The 17,636-nt window shown below is 38.8% G+C and overlaps 2 protein-coding genes across 3 annotated transcripts in view; both read left to right on the forward strand.

Annotated features, from left to right (window-relative positions):
* The window catches only part of dgki (diacylglycerol kinase, iota), a 225,496-nt gene that overhangs the window by 125,632 nt on the left and 82,228 nt on the right, over window positions 1-17,636 (forward strand). The window lies entirely within an intron of this gene.
* Window positions 1-17,636, forward strand: part of rassf3 (Ras association domain family member 3) — a 74,732-nt gene that overhangs the window by 47,069 nt on the left and 10,027 nt on the right. For both annotated transcript variants that reach the window (XM_071502125.1, XM_071502126.1), the window contains 2 exons: window positions 14,250-14,357; window positions 17,390-17,563. In XM_071502125.1, the coding sequence (XP_071358226.1) occupies window positions 14,250-14,357; window positions 17,390-17,563 (282 nt within the window). The remainder of the gene's footprint in view (window positions 1-14,249; window positions 14,358-17,389; window positions 17,564-17,636) is intronic.

Raw genomic sequence — 17,636 nt, forward strand, 5'->3', positions numbered from 1 at the left:
CAGAAATAATGTTATTCTTATATCTTTTTATCACTGGTGAGGCTGAAGAGAAAGGATCAGACTGCAGCTTAGATAAAAGTGGTTTCTTCTGTACCATTTGAGGAAATGTCAGATTTAGCCTTTGAGGCTCAGCTCCACAAGAGTGTGTTTACATGGACATGAGGATTCTGGTAACAGTCAGGTTCATGGAGTATCCCATTTTTGTGTTGGACGTGTAAACATCATATCCCCAGTTCAGGAAACCTGGATAAACATTCATCCTGGTTTTGAGACGTCTTCTGAGAATATGCTAACTGGAGTAAAACTGCAGCATGTGTTCTTCTTATCCAGGTTACTGAAGGCTGCAGACTTTAGTAAAGTAACAGAAGGACGAACAATGGTGGCAGCGAGAGCGTCTCACTTTTGGAGCATTAAGGAAACTGAATTTTGTTTTTCAGTTTACTAGAAACATTACTACATATGCAAACATAAAACATAATTTTGTGTAAAGGCACACCAAAGGCTTCATCTTCAGTAGCTACAGTCATATTAATTTAGGAATGTCAGATTAACCATTCAAACCCTTTATATATTTATATTTATTTATTTAATGAGGATAGGCTAATTAACAGAAACACCTCTCTGAATAAGGCAACACAATTAAACAGCGCCACAAAGTACTGCACAATCAACACCTTTCTCAATTAACTTCAACAAAAATTAAATTTTATTACCTTCATGAATAAATCTGATGATTTATTGCTGGACTCCATTAGTTTAAGCTAATAATAAACTGCCAGTTGAGTGTATGCAATTATAATTTAGTTAACATGTTAACATCTGTTTCCTCCTCTAAATACAAATGTAATCTAACAGTTGTTGTGATACTTCACCCCCAGTCACAGTGTTGGACCGACAGACGTTTCCATTTCTGGAGCCTCACAACTACTCTGACTAAAAATATTGCAGAAACACAATACCACGGAAACACAACCACAGTTGTGGTTATGTGAATGCACCATGTCACATATTTAACGTAGGAGTGTACCAATGTACTCTGTGTGTATTAATGTGAAGAGATGAGATCATTGGTGTTTGCCACCACGTTGATAAGTTTACACAGGCTCAAAACCTGCAGTGTATTCAGAAAGCGTCACATGTATTAATCTGTGTTCACCGCATTTCAACAACCCACAGAGGCTGTGTATGGTTTTCATGTAGGAGGAGTTTCAGACAGAACGAGGAGTCATTTAGTAACTAGACGGACACTCAGAGAGCGCAGCCCTCCGCCAAGGTCAAAGTCAACAACAACATACACCAGACTTCAGAGAAAAAAAAATCTTAATCATAGTAAATGATCCAGATCTGCCTCAAAATTTAACTTTAATTTCCCTGGTCCATGAACCATCCCTCCATCAAGTTCAGTGCAAATCTGTTCAGTACTTTCTGCGTAATCCTGCTGACAAATACAGACACAGATGAAAACATGACCTCCTTGGCGGCGGTAATAAAGTTGTCGGATATGACTGATGGTGACTGGCTTGCTGCTCTCTTGTTCATACCTGACTCACCGAGGCTCCTGTGGGGAGTTATCTGCACTGAGCCATGTTTTCATTATCGATCATCGCAGATGGTTTTTGTTTGCTTTTGCTTTCTTTGGTCGCGTTTCTTTAAATTATACTTAGCCTTTTTGTGGCTTCTAAAGTTTTCAAACCATCTCATTAAAAACTTTCTGAAGCTGTTTTTGACTTGAAAGTTGATGATGTAGGACTTTTGGTTGAGGACTGCCCTTACTGATGTAGTTTTGCAACAAACATTAATCTTATGAAGTCATGTTTGTGTCAGTGAAGTTTTAAGTCTTGAGCCATCTCTACAGGCATATATGTAGATGCATGTATGTGTGAGACAATCTCAGTCTTACACCCTATAATACACATCTGTCTACATCTGTCTTCTATCTGATCTACGACTGTCTGTAAATAATGTGCGTTTACAGCTGTGAGTCCAGAAACAAATCTGAATTTGTTTGCCGACTGTTTTAATCAGATGTTACCTTTTAGGGACTTCCTCATCCTGTGCCTCATCACCCTGTAATTCATTAGTCATTTGACAGGTTTTTTCCAACCTGACAAGAATGTTATTCTGATGTGAACTGACTAATCGCAACTTTAAGGATTTATTTACTGTTATTTATTCTGTTTGGTGCAATGATTGGATGTGAGGATTAATATACAGCGACATGATTATCTTTGTAGGCGATAATAATAATTTAGTGCTGAAATGGTTACTTGATTATCGAATTTCAGAAAATAATCAACAAAAACATACAATGATTAGTTCACCGACATAAAAGTAGTCTGTTTAAGAGATTTTTTTTTTTTTTACATTAAAATGCCAAAAATTATCCGGTTCTAGCATCACAGTGTGAACGTTTGTGGATCTTTAGAGTTTTTCTATGACAGTAAACTAAATACCTGAACAGGTTCTCAACTGTTAGTCAAATGAAACAAGACATTTACACATCTACTTGGGCTGTAAGAAATTAGCATTTTAATTCTTCACTGTTAGTTGTTGTAGTTGAAACCTTAATCGACAAAAATTTTGATGATTGATGAGTCATTTTGTAAAGCAAAAATAACAAATATTCGTTAGTTCCACGTCTCAAATGTGAGGATTTGCTGTTTTTTTTTTTTCTTTTTCATTTTGTTGTTAATTAAACATTTTTGGTTTATGGACTGTTGCTCAGACAAAACAAGCATTTTTATAACATTCCACATTATTTTCTGACATTTAATATTCATCTAATCTAATAGACTTAGGTTATTTAATGATGAAAACGGTCACTGGGTGCAGCCTCACATGCATGTACTGTCAGAACCAATGTGTTCAGCTCCCTGTTGAATGAAACTCTCCAGAGAAAGTCTGGCTTATTGTTGGCTCACCATCCCTGAACACACACTCCTCTTTTCTTTCACTGCCTTTTCTGTGTTTCTGCAGGGTCACGACCATGATGTTTCATAATCCCAGCCCGCACATGCTTACTCACTTCACACACCCCCACAGAGAAGCACACACCTCTTTGGACCTGTTGCTCAATGCTTCTTGTGCTAACAAATGTAAAACCTCTGAGATCTTTGACTGGTCGTATTTAGCAATCTTGACTTCAGGATTAACTGGTAACCAAACATGAACTCTGAGTGTTTGTGTGCATGGATATATACAGTGTGTGTGTGTGTGTGTGTGTGTGTGTGTGTGTGTGTGTGTGTGTGTGTGTATGTGTGTGAGCCCTGGCCAAACAGTATCATTCCCCACAGTGTGTAGCCGTTCTAATGAAAGCCATTATTCATTGTAATGAGAACATTTCCCAGCGGGCAGTTAACAGTTTAGACAGCGGCTCCAGTGTGAGCTGACAATCAAAATAGTTGGACAGAAACTGCGTCATGTTTTTAATGTTATATTCATCTCCAAAGCAACCAAATTAACCACATGACTAGTGGCTGAGCTCGAGAAAAGGGCAAATAGGGGCAGTCGGGTTTTATTAAACGTGATGTAATATTATTACTGCTAAAGATAGGAAGGTTTTAAATCATTGTGAAGACGTTTTCCTGATATTTCCTCCTCCTCTTCTCGTATGTCTTGCCTGTCTCCTCCTACTTTGCATTTATATTCTTCTTCTCCTCTTTCACATCCTCATTCTTTACTTCCTGTTAATCTTTTCATTTTTCCTCCTTCATTTCTTCTTTGCATTTTTCTCCTTCATCACTCTGGTTTCTCCTCCTGCTTCGCCTCTTTGCTTCTCCATCCTCCTCCTCTACCTCGGTCTCGGTAAAGGTCTTGAGGGAGCTCATTTTTCCGGGTGGTCCCTCCAAACTGACTTGTTGTGGTCTCCTCACAGGAGTGAAACTGCACGTCCTTTACTCCGCTCTCCATGTTTCCGTGTTGTACTTACTGAACCACACTGGAAACACACGGTCAGTGCAGTTTGGTTCACATTGTTGTGTTGTCTCCATGTGGTCCGGCTGGTTTAGTCTGCAGGTTTGACTTCTCTGTTTGCAAAGACAATAGCATCATTTTCCTCTCTCCTCTGAGGAAAAGTGCTGTAAAGATAAACATTTCTAACAACAATACTTCAAATTTTTTATTATTTAGTTTTTATTTCAGTGTAATTAGGTCAGGTTGGATTGAACTTTATTATCTTTGGGGTATCTGGAATATCCTTGAGTCCAGATCAGATTGGGTCTCTTTGAAAGTTATTTCATATCTGTTAGGATCAGATAACTTTTCCAGTTTGTTTTGGATTTGTCCGAACAGCTCATAAGCTGTGACAAAGATGTTCTGAGGCTGGATGTTTTATAGTTGAATGAAAAACTTTGAGATAATTGCAAATATAAAAAAAGAATATATTTCACTTGAGTCAAGAAAATTAAGGATCAAATATTAATAAAATGTATTAAAAGATGTATGAAATTAGCGTTGATAATTACATTTTCATTGTTGTATAATCACCTGAAACAAAGAGTCGTGTTTTCATGAGCCCTTCATATCTACATAGGGAACGGGTGCTCTACCATGTTCCTACAGTAGTCCACAATGGACAAACCAAACACTGGCTCTAGAGAGGGTCTTTTACATTTTACGTTACCTGAAGGCCACTATAGGTTCTCCTACATGCTTGACTAACCCCCCAACCCCTCAACCTTCCCTTTCCAGTTGGTTGCAATCTGCAACCTCACCACTAGATGTCACTAAATCACACACTGGTCCTTTAAAGTGCAAAAAAGTGTGAACAAAAATGAAATTTTCCACTAATATTTGCCAACGTCAGTGCCTACAACAGTAATACCAATATCTGCTGACATATACAATTATGTTCCATATTGAAAACATAACGACAGAGAGAAACAGGTTTCTGTCTCCTCTCCGAAGCTCTAGAAGCTGCCCAGTTGTAAATGAATACTGATTAGTGGTTATGCAAAATGGACAACGGCGGTTATCAAAAAGCACACACAATGTTTAGCACTGCATAGCGAGAGATGGAGATGGAGATGGAGAGAGCTATAAAAGGCATTAGCAACACTGCTCTGTATTTGCTGTATGAGTGTCCATTAGCTCAGGAATGTCCACTTGAGCAGAAGAGTTTGAGCGACTGTTTCTGTCCATTAGCTGAGGAATGTCTGTTACAGAGGAAAGGTGTGAGCACTTCCACGTCTGCAGCAACATTTATGCAGCGTTGTTGGTGCATACGTGTACCCATTAGTGCAGGAATGCTGGGAGGAAAGGTGTGGCCGATCTCAGCTTCCCCCCATGGACTCAACAGGAAGTAACAGAGAAAAGGAGGGGCGGAGGGTGAGGAGGGTAGAAGAATGGATATGAGATGTTGAAAATAAAGAAAACATCTTGAAGGATGAACCAGAGAAAGATGATCAAGTCTTTTTAGGGGCTTTTTGGGCGATTTTCCTACATTTTGTGCACCAAACAATTAATAGATTTGAGAAAATACTTGATAAAATTAATTGATAGTGAAAGTAATCATTAATTGCAGTCGTAGATGAATAGCTACTTTGCTTTAACTCATCAACAACTGACTAAATTAGCTAATGTCTCACATTTTTTTGGTTATATTAAACACTTGATGGTTTAGAAGATGTTGTAATGTGTTTACTGGTGGCATAAACTCCCTCGTTAATGTTTAGCTAAATGAAATGACCTTCACTTTGATCATTGGTCGCTCGCGGAAGTAAACACAGCAACAGAAATATCACCTGGGTCGCTTCAAAATGTCTTTGTTTTCCTTAAAGATATAGGTTAGATCCAGTTAGAACAGCTAAATCACTGTGTTTAGTCTGTGTGTAGGGCCCATAACACACAAAAACACACAGTCCACTGCTTCAGGGTCTGTTTAGCCCAAGCTAAGCGTGTTTTGTCCTCACACACACACACACACACACTCTTGCATGGTGATGTCATCTATTTACAGACAGTCGGTGCAGACAAGCGTGACAGAGCTAAACAAAGGCAGGAATGCTGCAGGTGTGTGCTGAGGAAGAAGATGCCATTATCTCACACATATAGACAAAACGTAAACCATGTAGGTTATTTTAAAACAGCAGCTTGAGAACAGGGAGATACTGACATGAAGATAAAACTTTGAGACTCCCCCTCTGTGCTTCTCTTCGTCCTCTCAGGCCTGCAGCTGTTTTTCCTTCGCTCATCTTTTTCTGTCCCGTCACTTTTTATTCCCTCTTTCTCTTCTGCTTTTTCCAGCTCCGGTGCCAGAGCAGAGTCTGTTCTCCTTTTTAATGCTTCTCTCTTTCATGCAACAAGTGCAGAATGGAGACAGGAAATTAGATTATTCTTCAAATATTTAATCCAGTTTTAAATACTGTCAGTTTTTATACCTGGAAAGTATTTTTAGTTCTCTTGTTCTAGAGGACTGATAAATCTTCTGTCATAATAGGATTAACTTATGACAAACAGACCTTTGTAGACAATTTAAATCAGCAAAATGAGTGCCTTTTATTTTTCCTCATCATCAGTATTCGAGGCCTCAAACTTCACCTCTAAAAGCAGCATATCTGCACCAACAGTACCTGTAATGGAACCAGTAATATGGGCCTTTATTCAGTGATCGGCTGTGCCTGCAAAGACATCACATGTGAGGGTATCTGTTACAGTTAATGGCTTTATAATCCTGTGGTAAACTGCAGGTTACAGCTGTCCAGAGAGTTTTACACATCCCATCTGGACTGTCCACTGAAATCACTAAAATGCAGTACACTTCATTACAAAGGTTTTTCAAGGTTGAAGAGTTTTCCAACTTCTGTCTATTACCGTTCATCTGTCAATTCTGTTAGTGATGACATTTTATTCAGCAGCTTCATGAGGGAGTTACTGGTGATGTGGTGTTTAATCTATTCAAAGTTTTACAGTGAGTCGTTGAGGGCAGTCACAATTTAAATATCATCTGCGCATGATTGTGTTGGAGGGTTTTCTGTAATGTTTTGTCTGAAATAAAGAGGGCCTCTGCTTATGTAATACTACATTTTATGAAATATAATATGAAATTACAGAGAAAACAAGCACAGCAGCTACATCAGATAGAAAATACACACATTTAACAAGTCAGGTGATTATTTAAGTTTAATTAATAAATATACGACAAACGTTAGGTTTTGCCCATCACCTGCGCTAACCAGTTTCCTCTTTTGATAATTTTCTTGTGTTGTTTGATGTGGGGCAGATCATACAGAAAATCTGAATCACAACATTGTAATTTGGTATTTGGTGTTGTGGTTCTGTCTGAATGTGTCCTGATTCTGAAATAAAGCCAGTGCGCTATGATCACACGATACGCAGACGATGTTGCTCTCTGACATACAAGATTTTCTCTTTCCAAAAGTTGCTCAGAGACAGCAAAGTAGTTGTAATAGTTAGCACCGTTTCAGCAGAATCACAGTCGATATTCATCATTTTACAAATAAAACAGTTTGATATACTTGACATATATGTTACATACAGATATAATAGCTAGATGTACTTTAAAGAAGCAGTATAATAATAGTGGAGTCGGTGTTGAAAAGATCTGGCAGTAAAATGAGATGATTCTCTGTTTGTGGTGCAGATCAACTTCCTTGAAGAGGGAATTTTGAACTTCTGCCATCAAAGCTGCACATGAAGGAGCTGTTTGATCAAATGTGCTTTTACATGTAATGAGGTGATGTAATGTCCGGACCAGCTCACAGTGGAGTGATGTAGACTCCTGTTACAAGAGCCTTTTACATTCCTATTTGAGTTATTGTGATTAATATTTGTCAGGGCTCTATTGAAACCTAGTTACTGTCTGTCCTCCCTTCTCATGTAAGTCCAGTGTTGATCTTGCAGCTTCGGTGGGAGGATTCGCTCTGCTCTTAAATAGGAACATGACCTCATTGTGTTGCAGCTCTGCTGTGCTCTGCTTCTCCTGTTTGTTTGGATTTGGTCGCTCTCACTCTCCCAGTTCCTCTTAACTCTCTCTGTCCTGGATGTTAAACGGCCTGGATCAGACAAACTCATACAGCCAGTGAAGTCACTGTGGGTTTATTTCACCCGGCTCTGAAATAACAGGACTTCCTTTCTGACCACAGCTAATTAAAATGTTTTTAATTGTAAAACTTTTTCTGAGGAGTCGTAAAATAAAACAACATAAAACTGGCAGCAGCTCCTGCCACAAAGACTCTCATTATCATGGGTTTCAGAGTTTTAATGTCCCATGACGGGCAAATGGTTGTTTCAGAAGCTTCTCCACCCTGACGAGAATAAAATTCTAGAGGAAACACTGGAGCCTTGTGATTTTTTTTTTTTTTTTTTTTTTTGTGATCTTCTTTCTGACAAAAATCAGGATTAGAGATAAAGAAAGCATTGGCCATCAGCTTTGCCAATACAGAAATATTAATATTGGCCTGTATGTATAAAATGATGGTGACACACATATGTTGAAACTCCTTTAGGAACTCGGGCAGGGTCAAAAGTTGCAAAACCATCCAAAGGGCTCCAGTATAATCAAAAAGAAGCTGTATTTGGTATTTCCTCAAAGGCTGTAAGTTGTAGTAAAGGAGATGATCCAGAAATAATAACGATAAAATCTGAAACAAAAACAACATGAGTTTTGCTTCGCGCGAAGTTGCACCAAGTAAGATGATTTGGAGGAATCAGTGGTGTGAGTGACTCATGGTGGGTCCTTATGCTGGGTCCCTCGTTAATTGGATGATTCACTGTGGGATCACAGTTTGTTGTTTATTTGGTGCAAATAAGGCGAGCAGCAAACCAGAAACTTTGTATCCCCAAGGTTTCACATGAGGAGAACAATATGAGGTTGTGAAACAGTCGACTGATCCTGAGTAATGTTCCCTTTCCCTCAATGTACCAATCACAGCCTGAGCTGAATCTGTTTCTCAATCGTCTGAAAAATCAGGCGTCAGAAAATTAATCCACAGTCAACTTTATAATCGATTTAAGTTTTTGAGTCATTTTCAAGCAAACAGTTACCGCTTCTACAAAGTGCAGATTTGCTGCTTTTCATTGTCGTATATGATTGTAAACTGAAAATCTGGCACTAGTTGATTGTGTTTAGCATTTTTTTTTTGTGTGTGTTTTGACATTTTGTAGACAACATGGTTTTATGTAATGATGGAATCAAAATCTCCTAAATATTATGAAATACAGCAAAGTCTTCATTCAGGTCACTTTTTTCTCTTCTGGTTGATAAATCAGTCACCAATACTGCAATACAACTACAGTTATTTGTATTTTAAGCTTAAATTCCAGCTGTGAAACTGATCTAACCATTGATTCTGAACAGTTAATACATCAACAGGAGCTCCCATTAAAATGTGGGTGGAACAGCAGCTCCCAGTAAAATCCCATAAATAAATAGACTGAGCTAACAACTGAGCTCAGGTGTTAGTAGTCAGGAAGTTGTGTAAGGGCAGCTAATACAGGCTGGCAGTTACTTAATCTGCTAGGTCACCAGGTTTAGCTACTGACGTAATAATCATGCACACACTAACACAAACACACACTCCACAGTCACAAGAGGAAGGTTTCCACTGAAGGAATATCATTTATCATGTTTCTTTTTCTTTTCTTTCTTTCTTTCTCCCCTGTTTTGTCTTTTTCCTCCTCTGTGGACGGTGAGATGACAGTTAATCTTCTTACCTGTCACCTCCTGCTAATATGCTTTGACTCATCTGACCTGGCAGGTGCTTAAAAGTCAGATTGATCGCAGAAAAAAAAAAAAATAAATAAATAAATCCTCAGGTTAAATTTAACATGAGGATAACAGGAGTATTTAAAGACACATTAAAGAGTCTGTAAATGTGAGATTCCTGCTGTTGTGACTGTGTGAATGTTTGTTGTCCTTGTGCGTCGTCCTTTAATCCTGATGAGTCAGTGTCTGTCTCTGTCAGATTGACAGACAGATTCAGACACACAGGTCACATCACAGTGATGTCGCCCTGGGAAAACCAGAGCCAACGAATGTGTCAGTAGCTTCTGTTTGTTCCAAACTCGTCTACTTCCATCATTTATTAGATGTATGAGATGTACACTGACAACACTGCCATATTTTAACATTTCTCTGATGTTTTTATTAAAATCCAACCAAAAAAACGTTGTTTGAATCCATCAGTCAATCATGTCGATTGACAGCATTTTAATAAGCTACTATTTTGATAATGTAATAATCATTTAGGTCAATTTTTAAATTAAAATGTTAGAAAAAATAATGCCCTTTTTAAAAATCAGCTTTGCTTTTCTTGTCTAAAATCCTAAAATATTCAATTTACAATGAATAGAATAAAGAAAAGAAGTAAATCTTCATATTTAAGAAGCTGGAACCAAAGAATATTTGACATTTTTCAACAATAAATGACTGAAAATAATAATTAGATCTAAAAAATATATTGTTAATTACTTTACTGTAGATCATCGTCTAGTATCTGATTAACGGACTAATCATGTCAGTACTGATTTCAACCACTGAAGGCTAAAACTACAGATTAGTCCATCTTATATAAACACCAGTGTTATTCATGAATTCAACAATTATTGTCTTGATTAACTGATTAATCATTTGGTCTACGAAATAACAGAAGAACAAATAAAAAATGGCCGCTGCAGTTTTCTGCTGCTCAGGTTGATGTCTTCAAATTTTTATCATTTATTATGAAGTAAGATTCTTGTTTAAGAAGCTAAAACCAATAGATTATCCAAAGAGTCGCCCATTAATTTTCCTTTTGGTCAACCGATTGATTAATCGGACAATCATTTCAGCTCTAAATGCAACAGCTGTGACCAGATGTGAGTTCCATAAAATGAAGGTATCCACCCATGTGTCAGCACATCTGCAGTTTTATCTTAGAATTAAAAAGTGTGAGGTCATCACAGAGATCATCACATGTTCATTTAATCGAATATAAACACGCGAGAGAAGATGTGAAGGGTGGAGTGAAAGTCTCTCAGATTCATGTTGCTCTTGGATTTAATTCACTTCTGACACCTCTGTTCCTCCTCAGAGCTGTGAACCATCAGTGGACACAACACAATGTTAGAAACTCTGCAGAGTGTGTGTCTGTGTGTGTGTCTGTGTGTGTGTCCGCAGTGTTTGCACATGCTGTATTGGCACCTTGTCTTTCCCTTGAGCAGTGTGTGTTTTCCATATAAGGGTGTATGTGCCTTCAAAGCCTCCCTGGATTCTGCACAATGTGTGTGTGTGGTTTTTAATAGATGCAGAGTAGAGCTGCACTATGCCCATGTAAGCACAGACTACACTGGAGAATTAAACTCAGTCTAAAGACTCTGCATTGGCACTCACATACCTCACACACACACACACACACACACACACACACACACACACAGACAGAAGACAGACCTCTGAGTGTTTGCATCTTGTTTCATCATCTGTGTGAGTTTGCTTGTTTAAAAAGCTCTAATTGTTGTGTGGCTTCACTTTTTATTAGTTTTGCTGTGCTGATGTTTTTGCAGCATCGTTCACAAATAGACAACAGAACCTGTGCGAGGTTCTCATGTGCATAAATGTGGAACAATTTTAATGATTGCATTGACTGATTTTTGTGGATTAAGTGTATAAAATGTTTAAAAAAAAAAAAGTCAAATGGTCCAAGGTTTGTCATTTTGCAGTTGTTTATTCTCTCACACTTTGTTTATACCCAGAGCTTTAAATCCTCACACTGCAGAAGCTGGAACCGATCAAATATCCAGATCGGCTGTTGTGATAACTGTTCGGGAGGTCCTGTTTGTGATTAATCAAGTAATTGTTTCAAGACTGCTACAGATAAAATAAAATCATGGCACACTCTCACCTCCAGATGGTGATCATAAGGACATTAACTCGACAGTTATTGTTTTGTCTGTAAACTATCAGAAAACAGTGGAAAATGGAGATTAAAGTTTTATCCAACACTCAGAGATATTCAGTTCACTGTATGATGATGAAAATATTCACATCTGAGACGCTGAGGCCAGAGAATATTTGGCATTTTTGCACAAATCTTGAAACAATTAATCAATTATTATAATGGTTATTAGAAATCACTTCTGTTCAGGTTCAGGTTCTTCTGTACAGGTTTTTGTGAGCAGTCTGGTTAGTGTGCAGTGTTTTTTTTACTTATCAGGTCACTAATCAGATCAAAGAAGTTAATTTTCTGTTTCGTGAAGACGACCTTTAACCTTAAACCTCTAAATCAGTCCTGGTGGCCATGATGTTTACTGTCAGTGACACTCAGCTTTTACTGTCTGTGACTCTTTGACATTAGAGGCACTTGGTTCACGTTATGCAGATGCAAAGTTGTCACAGTCGTTATTTTTGAGCACAAGTGTTGTTGGGGGGGTTGAACTGCTGTAGCGGAGCAGTCTGGGTGGAGATTTTTGGTTGTGCACACTGAAAACCGAGCGTCTGCACAGTATTTGCTTGAAAACATGCTAATTGTCTTTTTACAACTGATTATGTAACACATTTGGCTTCGTCGTGTGACCTAGATTAGAAGTCCACATGTGTTTCCTGCAGAGCAGCTGTGTTTTTAAAAAAGTGACGATTTCACTTGAATTAATTCATCAGGTTCATTAACTCACATGTGACGTGTGTCTGAACGCTCTCTGTCAGCCGACCTCTGTTTTGACCCTCCCTACCTTCTCCAGCATCGACTGCTGACTGTGCTTCTCTTCAGTCCTCACACACATGTTCACACATCACAAGCTGCTTCAATCAATCACACACTCTTCTCGCCCACGTGGCTTCCAATCAGTCAATCTAAGGACTTTTCTATCCCTGGAAACGTGTTTTGTTTTTTTTTCTTGCTTTGCTGAGTTTTTGATTGTGCCGACTCGCTCTGTCCTGCAGGAGGTTTCCATGCTTTGTCTAAAATTAGAAGTCAGTCGCTCAGCATGGGACCCTAGAAATGTGTTTTTGTCATGTGCTGACCCTCCAGCAGCTTGAGTTCGAGACCGTTCGGGTAGAAGAGGGGAAACGCGCTCAGCTGGATGTGGCTGTCTCGCTGCCGACGGAAGGTTTATATTCAAATGAGGAGATTTAGGGAAAACTGCATGTCATGTTTTATTCTCGGTGCACGTAAACCACAAATTTGACCTCTGCAAGTTAGCTCCTCCTTCATTATTACTGCACAAGTGGGCTGGGTCACATGATGCTCTATTGTGCCCCAAAGCAGCGAGTAATGACATAAATTAGATATACACAACAAACACAAAGCAGACGAGCTCTGTTAGTCTGACTGCACATCGTATGGTTTCCATCTCACAGGTAAAGAAAACTTCTATTAGATTCAAGATACAAGATCATACTCTGAATATTTTTTTTTATTTATCTGCAGTATATTCCCTGTCACCAGTTTTTACCTTCTGAAAATAAAAGATTATATTGTAAGTAAACCTCAGACGCACCATGTGTTAGAAAATAAGTTTAACCCTAATTTAGTCTGATGTCTGTCAAAAGTTTGTTCGGTTCTTTCTGAAAAATTAACATAAATTGATTTATATTTGTCTTTAAAGATCTGTCTTTCATTAGTTTGTCATGATTTCTGCAGTACTTTAATTTGCAGTGGGAGTTTAGAATTAATCTTTATTATCAAAATAAGATTTTTTTATAATAAGTATGCAGATTAGAGAGACACAGTCAGTCTGTATTAGAAATATGGGGCTGCCACATGTTATCTCTTTGCCCTGATGTGACTAATTATTGATCTGGGAATCGTTGGGTCTCTTTCTCTCTTGACCTCCTCCAACTGGAAAGTGCCTTGCAATAACTTTTGTTGTGATTTGTTGCTATATAAATAAAACTTGATTTGATCTGTCACCAGTTTAGATGTACAGACTCCTTCCTGTCCAGTAATGTGTTGGAGTGTAACGCAAAAGCAGACACATCTGTATTTCTGGCAGGAAAACAGACAAAACGATAACAGTTACAGTACGGATGACTGGCTCCAAACATATATGCACTTATTAATAGTTGACTAATATAAAGAGATGAGTAAGGAGGAAAAGCTGCAGTAATGGACACAAAGAACACATGATTTGATTTAGGATAAAAGGTTGTCACTTATTGTCTGTTAAAATTAGACCCGACACCCTCGATTTGAATCAGGAAAGCTCCTCGTCCACGTGTCCTGCTGCCATTGTCTAAACAGAGGCTGCGTTGTTGTGTTGATCTTGGTCGACTTGTGACTTATCGTGTCACGTTTCCCCCTGTCCTCTGTCAGGATGTGGAGAAGGAGAGAGAGCTGCGGACCGAGCTCAGCAGGGAGGAAATCAGGCAGAGGATCGAGCAGTACAACTCAGTGACCAAAGACCACCTGAAAATGACACTGGTGAGTGGAAAACACACACACAGAAACACACACGCACTCTGGCTGAGTCAGTGAGTTGTTTCTGTTTAACTTGGAGCTTGTTTCTCCTTTTAAAACAGATGAAAAACACACTTTTTTTTAATCTCCTCTGGATTGTGGAGATGCTGCAGCTGCCTCTGTCAGTGACCCGTTATATAACATTTACCACAGTCCTGTTTGATTTATCAGCCACAGCCTTCGTCACAATCAGCATTATGGCTTATATAAACCAGAGTGATGGTTGTATCCCTCCACCAACCAGCCAAGCTCCAGAAAATATGGTCACAATCTCCCCTTCCTGAGCTACAGCGTTGAATAATAAGCAGAAGTGTTTATGCAGAACATTATGATGTCACAGTGAAGTTTACCTTAGACCTTTTTTGATATAAAGTGTCATCAATTTATTTTATCCTGAGACATTTGAGTTAAATTGTGCCATAATTAGTGTAAGAATTTGTGAGTAATGGTCACAGTGATGTTGACCTTTGACCTTCGGGCCACCAAAATCTAACCAGTTCATCCTTGAGCACGTTAAGGTGTTACTGAGATATCACATTCACGAGAATATGACGGACAGATAACCTGAAAACATTATGCCTCTGGCTCTGGCTGTCGCGGGGGCGGAGCCAGGAAGAGTCAGGTGATCATCTGTGATATTAAAGGCACAATTACACCTGTGTTTTTATTTACAAGGCCTTAATATTATACAAGTGAGGGCTCGGTGTGGGACTTTCTTACCTGTAAGACTGGAACAGGTTTAAAACATCCCATGATTTTAAGGACTTATTTTGTGTTAGTGTTGGACCTGAAGCGGCTGCACACCTGTGAGTTCATCTGCTCCCTTTAAAATCTCCAGTAAAGTCTTTGCTGTAAATGTGAGTTAAACTGTTCCGTCACGTGTTAATATCAGTAAAACAGCTGTGGTGAACAAACAGGCTTCAACGTCTGAGGTGTGCTGAGGTTTCAGCGTCCGCGCAGCCTCCCTCCTGCTCCCAGCATTCCTCAGCAGTCACATCAGAGCGATGTGATGTTATTCCTGCTATTGTCTCCCCCCTCAGTGTTTTCCTTGGCAGCGTGAAAGGTGTGTGAGGCTGTATCACACCATGAGGCCGCTGTGGCTCCTTGAAATCCAGCAGAGGTGAAGCAGAGTTTTGCTCCGGTTGAGAAAATGTAGACCGATCACTGACAACAAACAGACTTTTATTCATGTATGAAAGGTAGATCAATATTTAGTTAAGTAAAGTAAAAACAGATGTTGATTTGTAAATATGAAGGATGCACAAAGACCGATTTGGCTGCTCAGTTATGAAACTTTAAAGTCTGGGAAATGAATCTTACTTTTTGTATATGTTTTAGCAGAATGTGTGTTTTGAAAAAGAAAAGTGTTTTGTAATCTTATGTGAGATGAGCCAGATGTTTGTGACGACACAGACATAAATAAAACTCAACTAATCCCAACAATTAGTTTCATTATCGTTTAATCTCTTGATTATTTTCTCGATTTTATATATATATATATATATATATATATATATATATATATATAAATTGTGGAAAATGCTATTCACAGTTTCTCAGAGCCTGTAATTATTCTATCTTCTTTTTTTTTGTTCTTACAACGGTGATTTTTAATTTAATTGTCAGACAAAGAAAAGCATTGAATTGTCTCATCGGAGAATCTGACACTTTAGATGAAAAATGAAGCAGTTAGTTGATCATTAGAGAAGTTATTATTGTGAAAGCTGCTGCTCGACACATCAGATGTTGAACGTCAGAGCTGATTGTATCTCTGGGACCTGTCCGCACCTTCCTCTCTGTTTTCCTCTTCCTCATTATTTCTTTTTCTTTCTTTGTCTCTTTATCGCTTCATCTGTGATGACGTGAGTTTCTCTTTGTCGTCCCGTCACGTTTTTTGACTTCTGTTCGTACGGATCTTGTTTGTCCACCTCCACACTTACACTCCACACTCATCCAGGCTCCATATGGAGTAATGAGATTAAGATGCTCTGCCTCCGTCTGCAGCCATCTGTCCTGCAGGACGCACTGGGCCTATTGGGAGAACTGGTGTCATCACGAGGCTCGAACTGGAGCTTTTAATGCAGTTAACTGATGATACTGTTGTACCTGAGCTCAGTGAAGCTAGTGTTTGATTCAGTAGAGTAACGATTCTCTATCAGGGCTGCTACCAATGATTATTTTCATTATGGGCTAATGGTCCAATAATGTTCTCGGTTATTTGTTAAGTCTATAAAATGTTTGAAAACTGTGATAAATGTCTGTGTCAGAAGCTAAAAAATGTAGTTTATAATCGTTTAAAACAGAGAAAAGCAACAAATGCTCATATTTACTGAGCTGGAATCAGCAAATTCTGCTTAGAATGAAAATCAAACAATTGTTCAAGGATCAAAACAGTTTCAATTAACTTTCTATTGATCGATTAATGTGTGAATTGATCAGCTCTAGCAGCTCAAATGAGACTCTGTGTTAAAACAGTGATGAGTTTATTCAAAAAGACGACGATTTGTTCTCAGTCTGATCTTCATCGGGTCGAAATGATGAATTTTAAACTGGCTGGATCGAAGTGTCGTCTGTTTTTTAATAAACTTTGTGACCTGGGATCAGTTTTACAGGTGTTTTATTTTTTTACAGATGCAGCTTTTTTTTTTTTTTTTCTTGTCCTCACACCTGTATACAATGTGCATATAATCACATCTCTTGAGTATTTGTGACAAAAACATGATTCATTTCATCATAGTTTTTCATCTGTTGTTTTCACCATGAAAGCAGCTTCTACTACACTAAGTCAGTTCATCATTATAAAAGATATGAAGAGTGGAGCCACAGCAGGTTGGACAAAGTTAATATAATAATAAAAAACAAAAAGACAACAAATGGTGAACACATTCTCTCTCTCTCTCTCTCTCTCTCTCTCTCTCTCTCTCTCTCTCTCTCTCTCTCTCTCTCTCTCTCTCTCTCTCTCTCTCTCTCTCTCTCTCTCTCTCTCTCTCTCTCAGGGTTCCTCTGGGGTGTACACAGGTTTCATCAAAGTCCAGATGGACTTGCGGAGGCCGGTGACGGTGCGGGGGGGTCAGAGAGGAGCAGGAGGAGCCGTGGTGGAGGAGGCTTTTTATCTGCCCCGAGGAGTCACCAACACCCTCCACATCAGCTCCAATAACACAGTAAAACAGGTGGCTGACACACACACACACACACACACACACACACACACACACACACACACACACACCCGTCACAGGCTGC

This window comes from Trachinotus anak, unplaced genomic scaffold (genome assembly GCF_046630095.1).
Source record: "Trachinotus anak isolate AG129_WGS33_773 ecotype Australia unplaced genomic scaffold, CSIRO_AGI_Tana_v1 ptg000018l, whole genome shotgun sequence".
Taxonomy (NCBI): domain Eukaryota; kingdom Metazoa; phylum Chordata; class Actinopteri; order Carangiformes; family Carangidae; genus Trachinotus; species Trachinotus anak.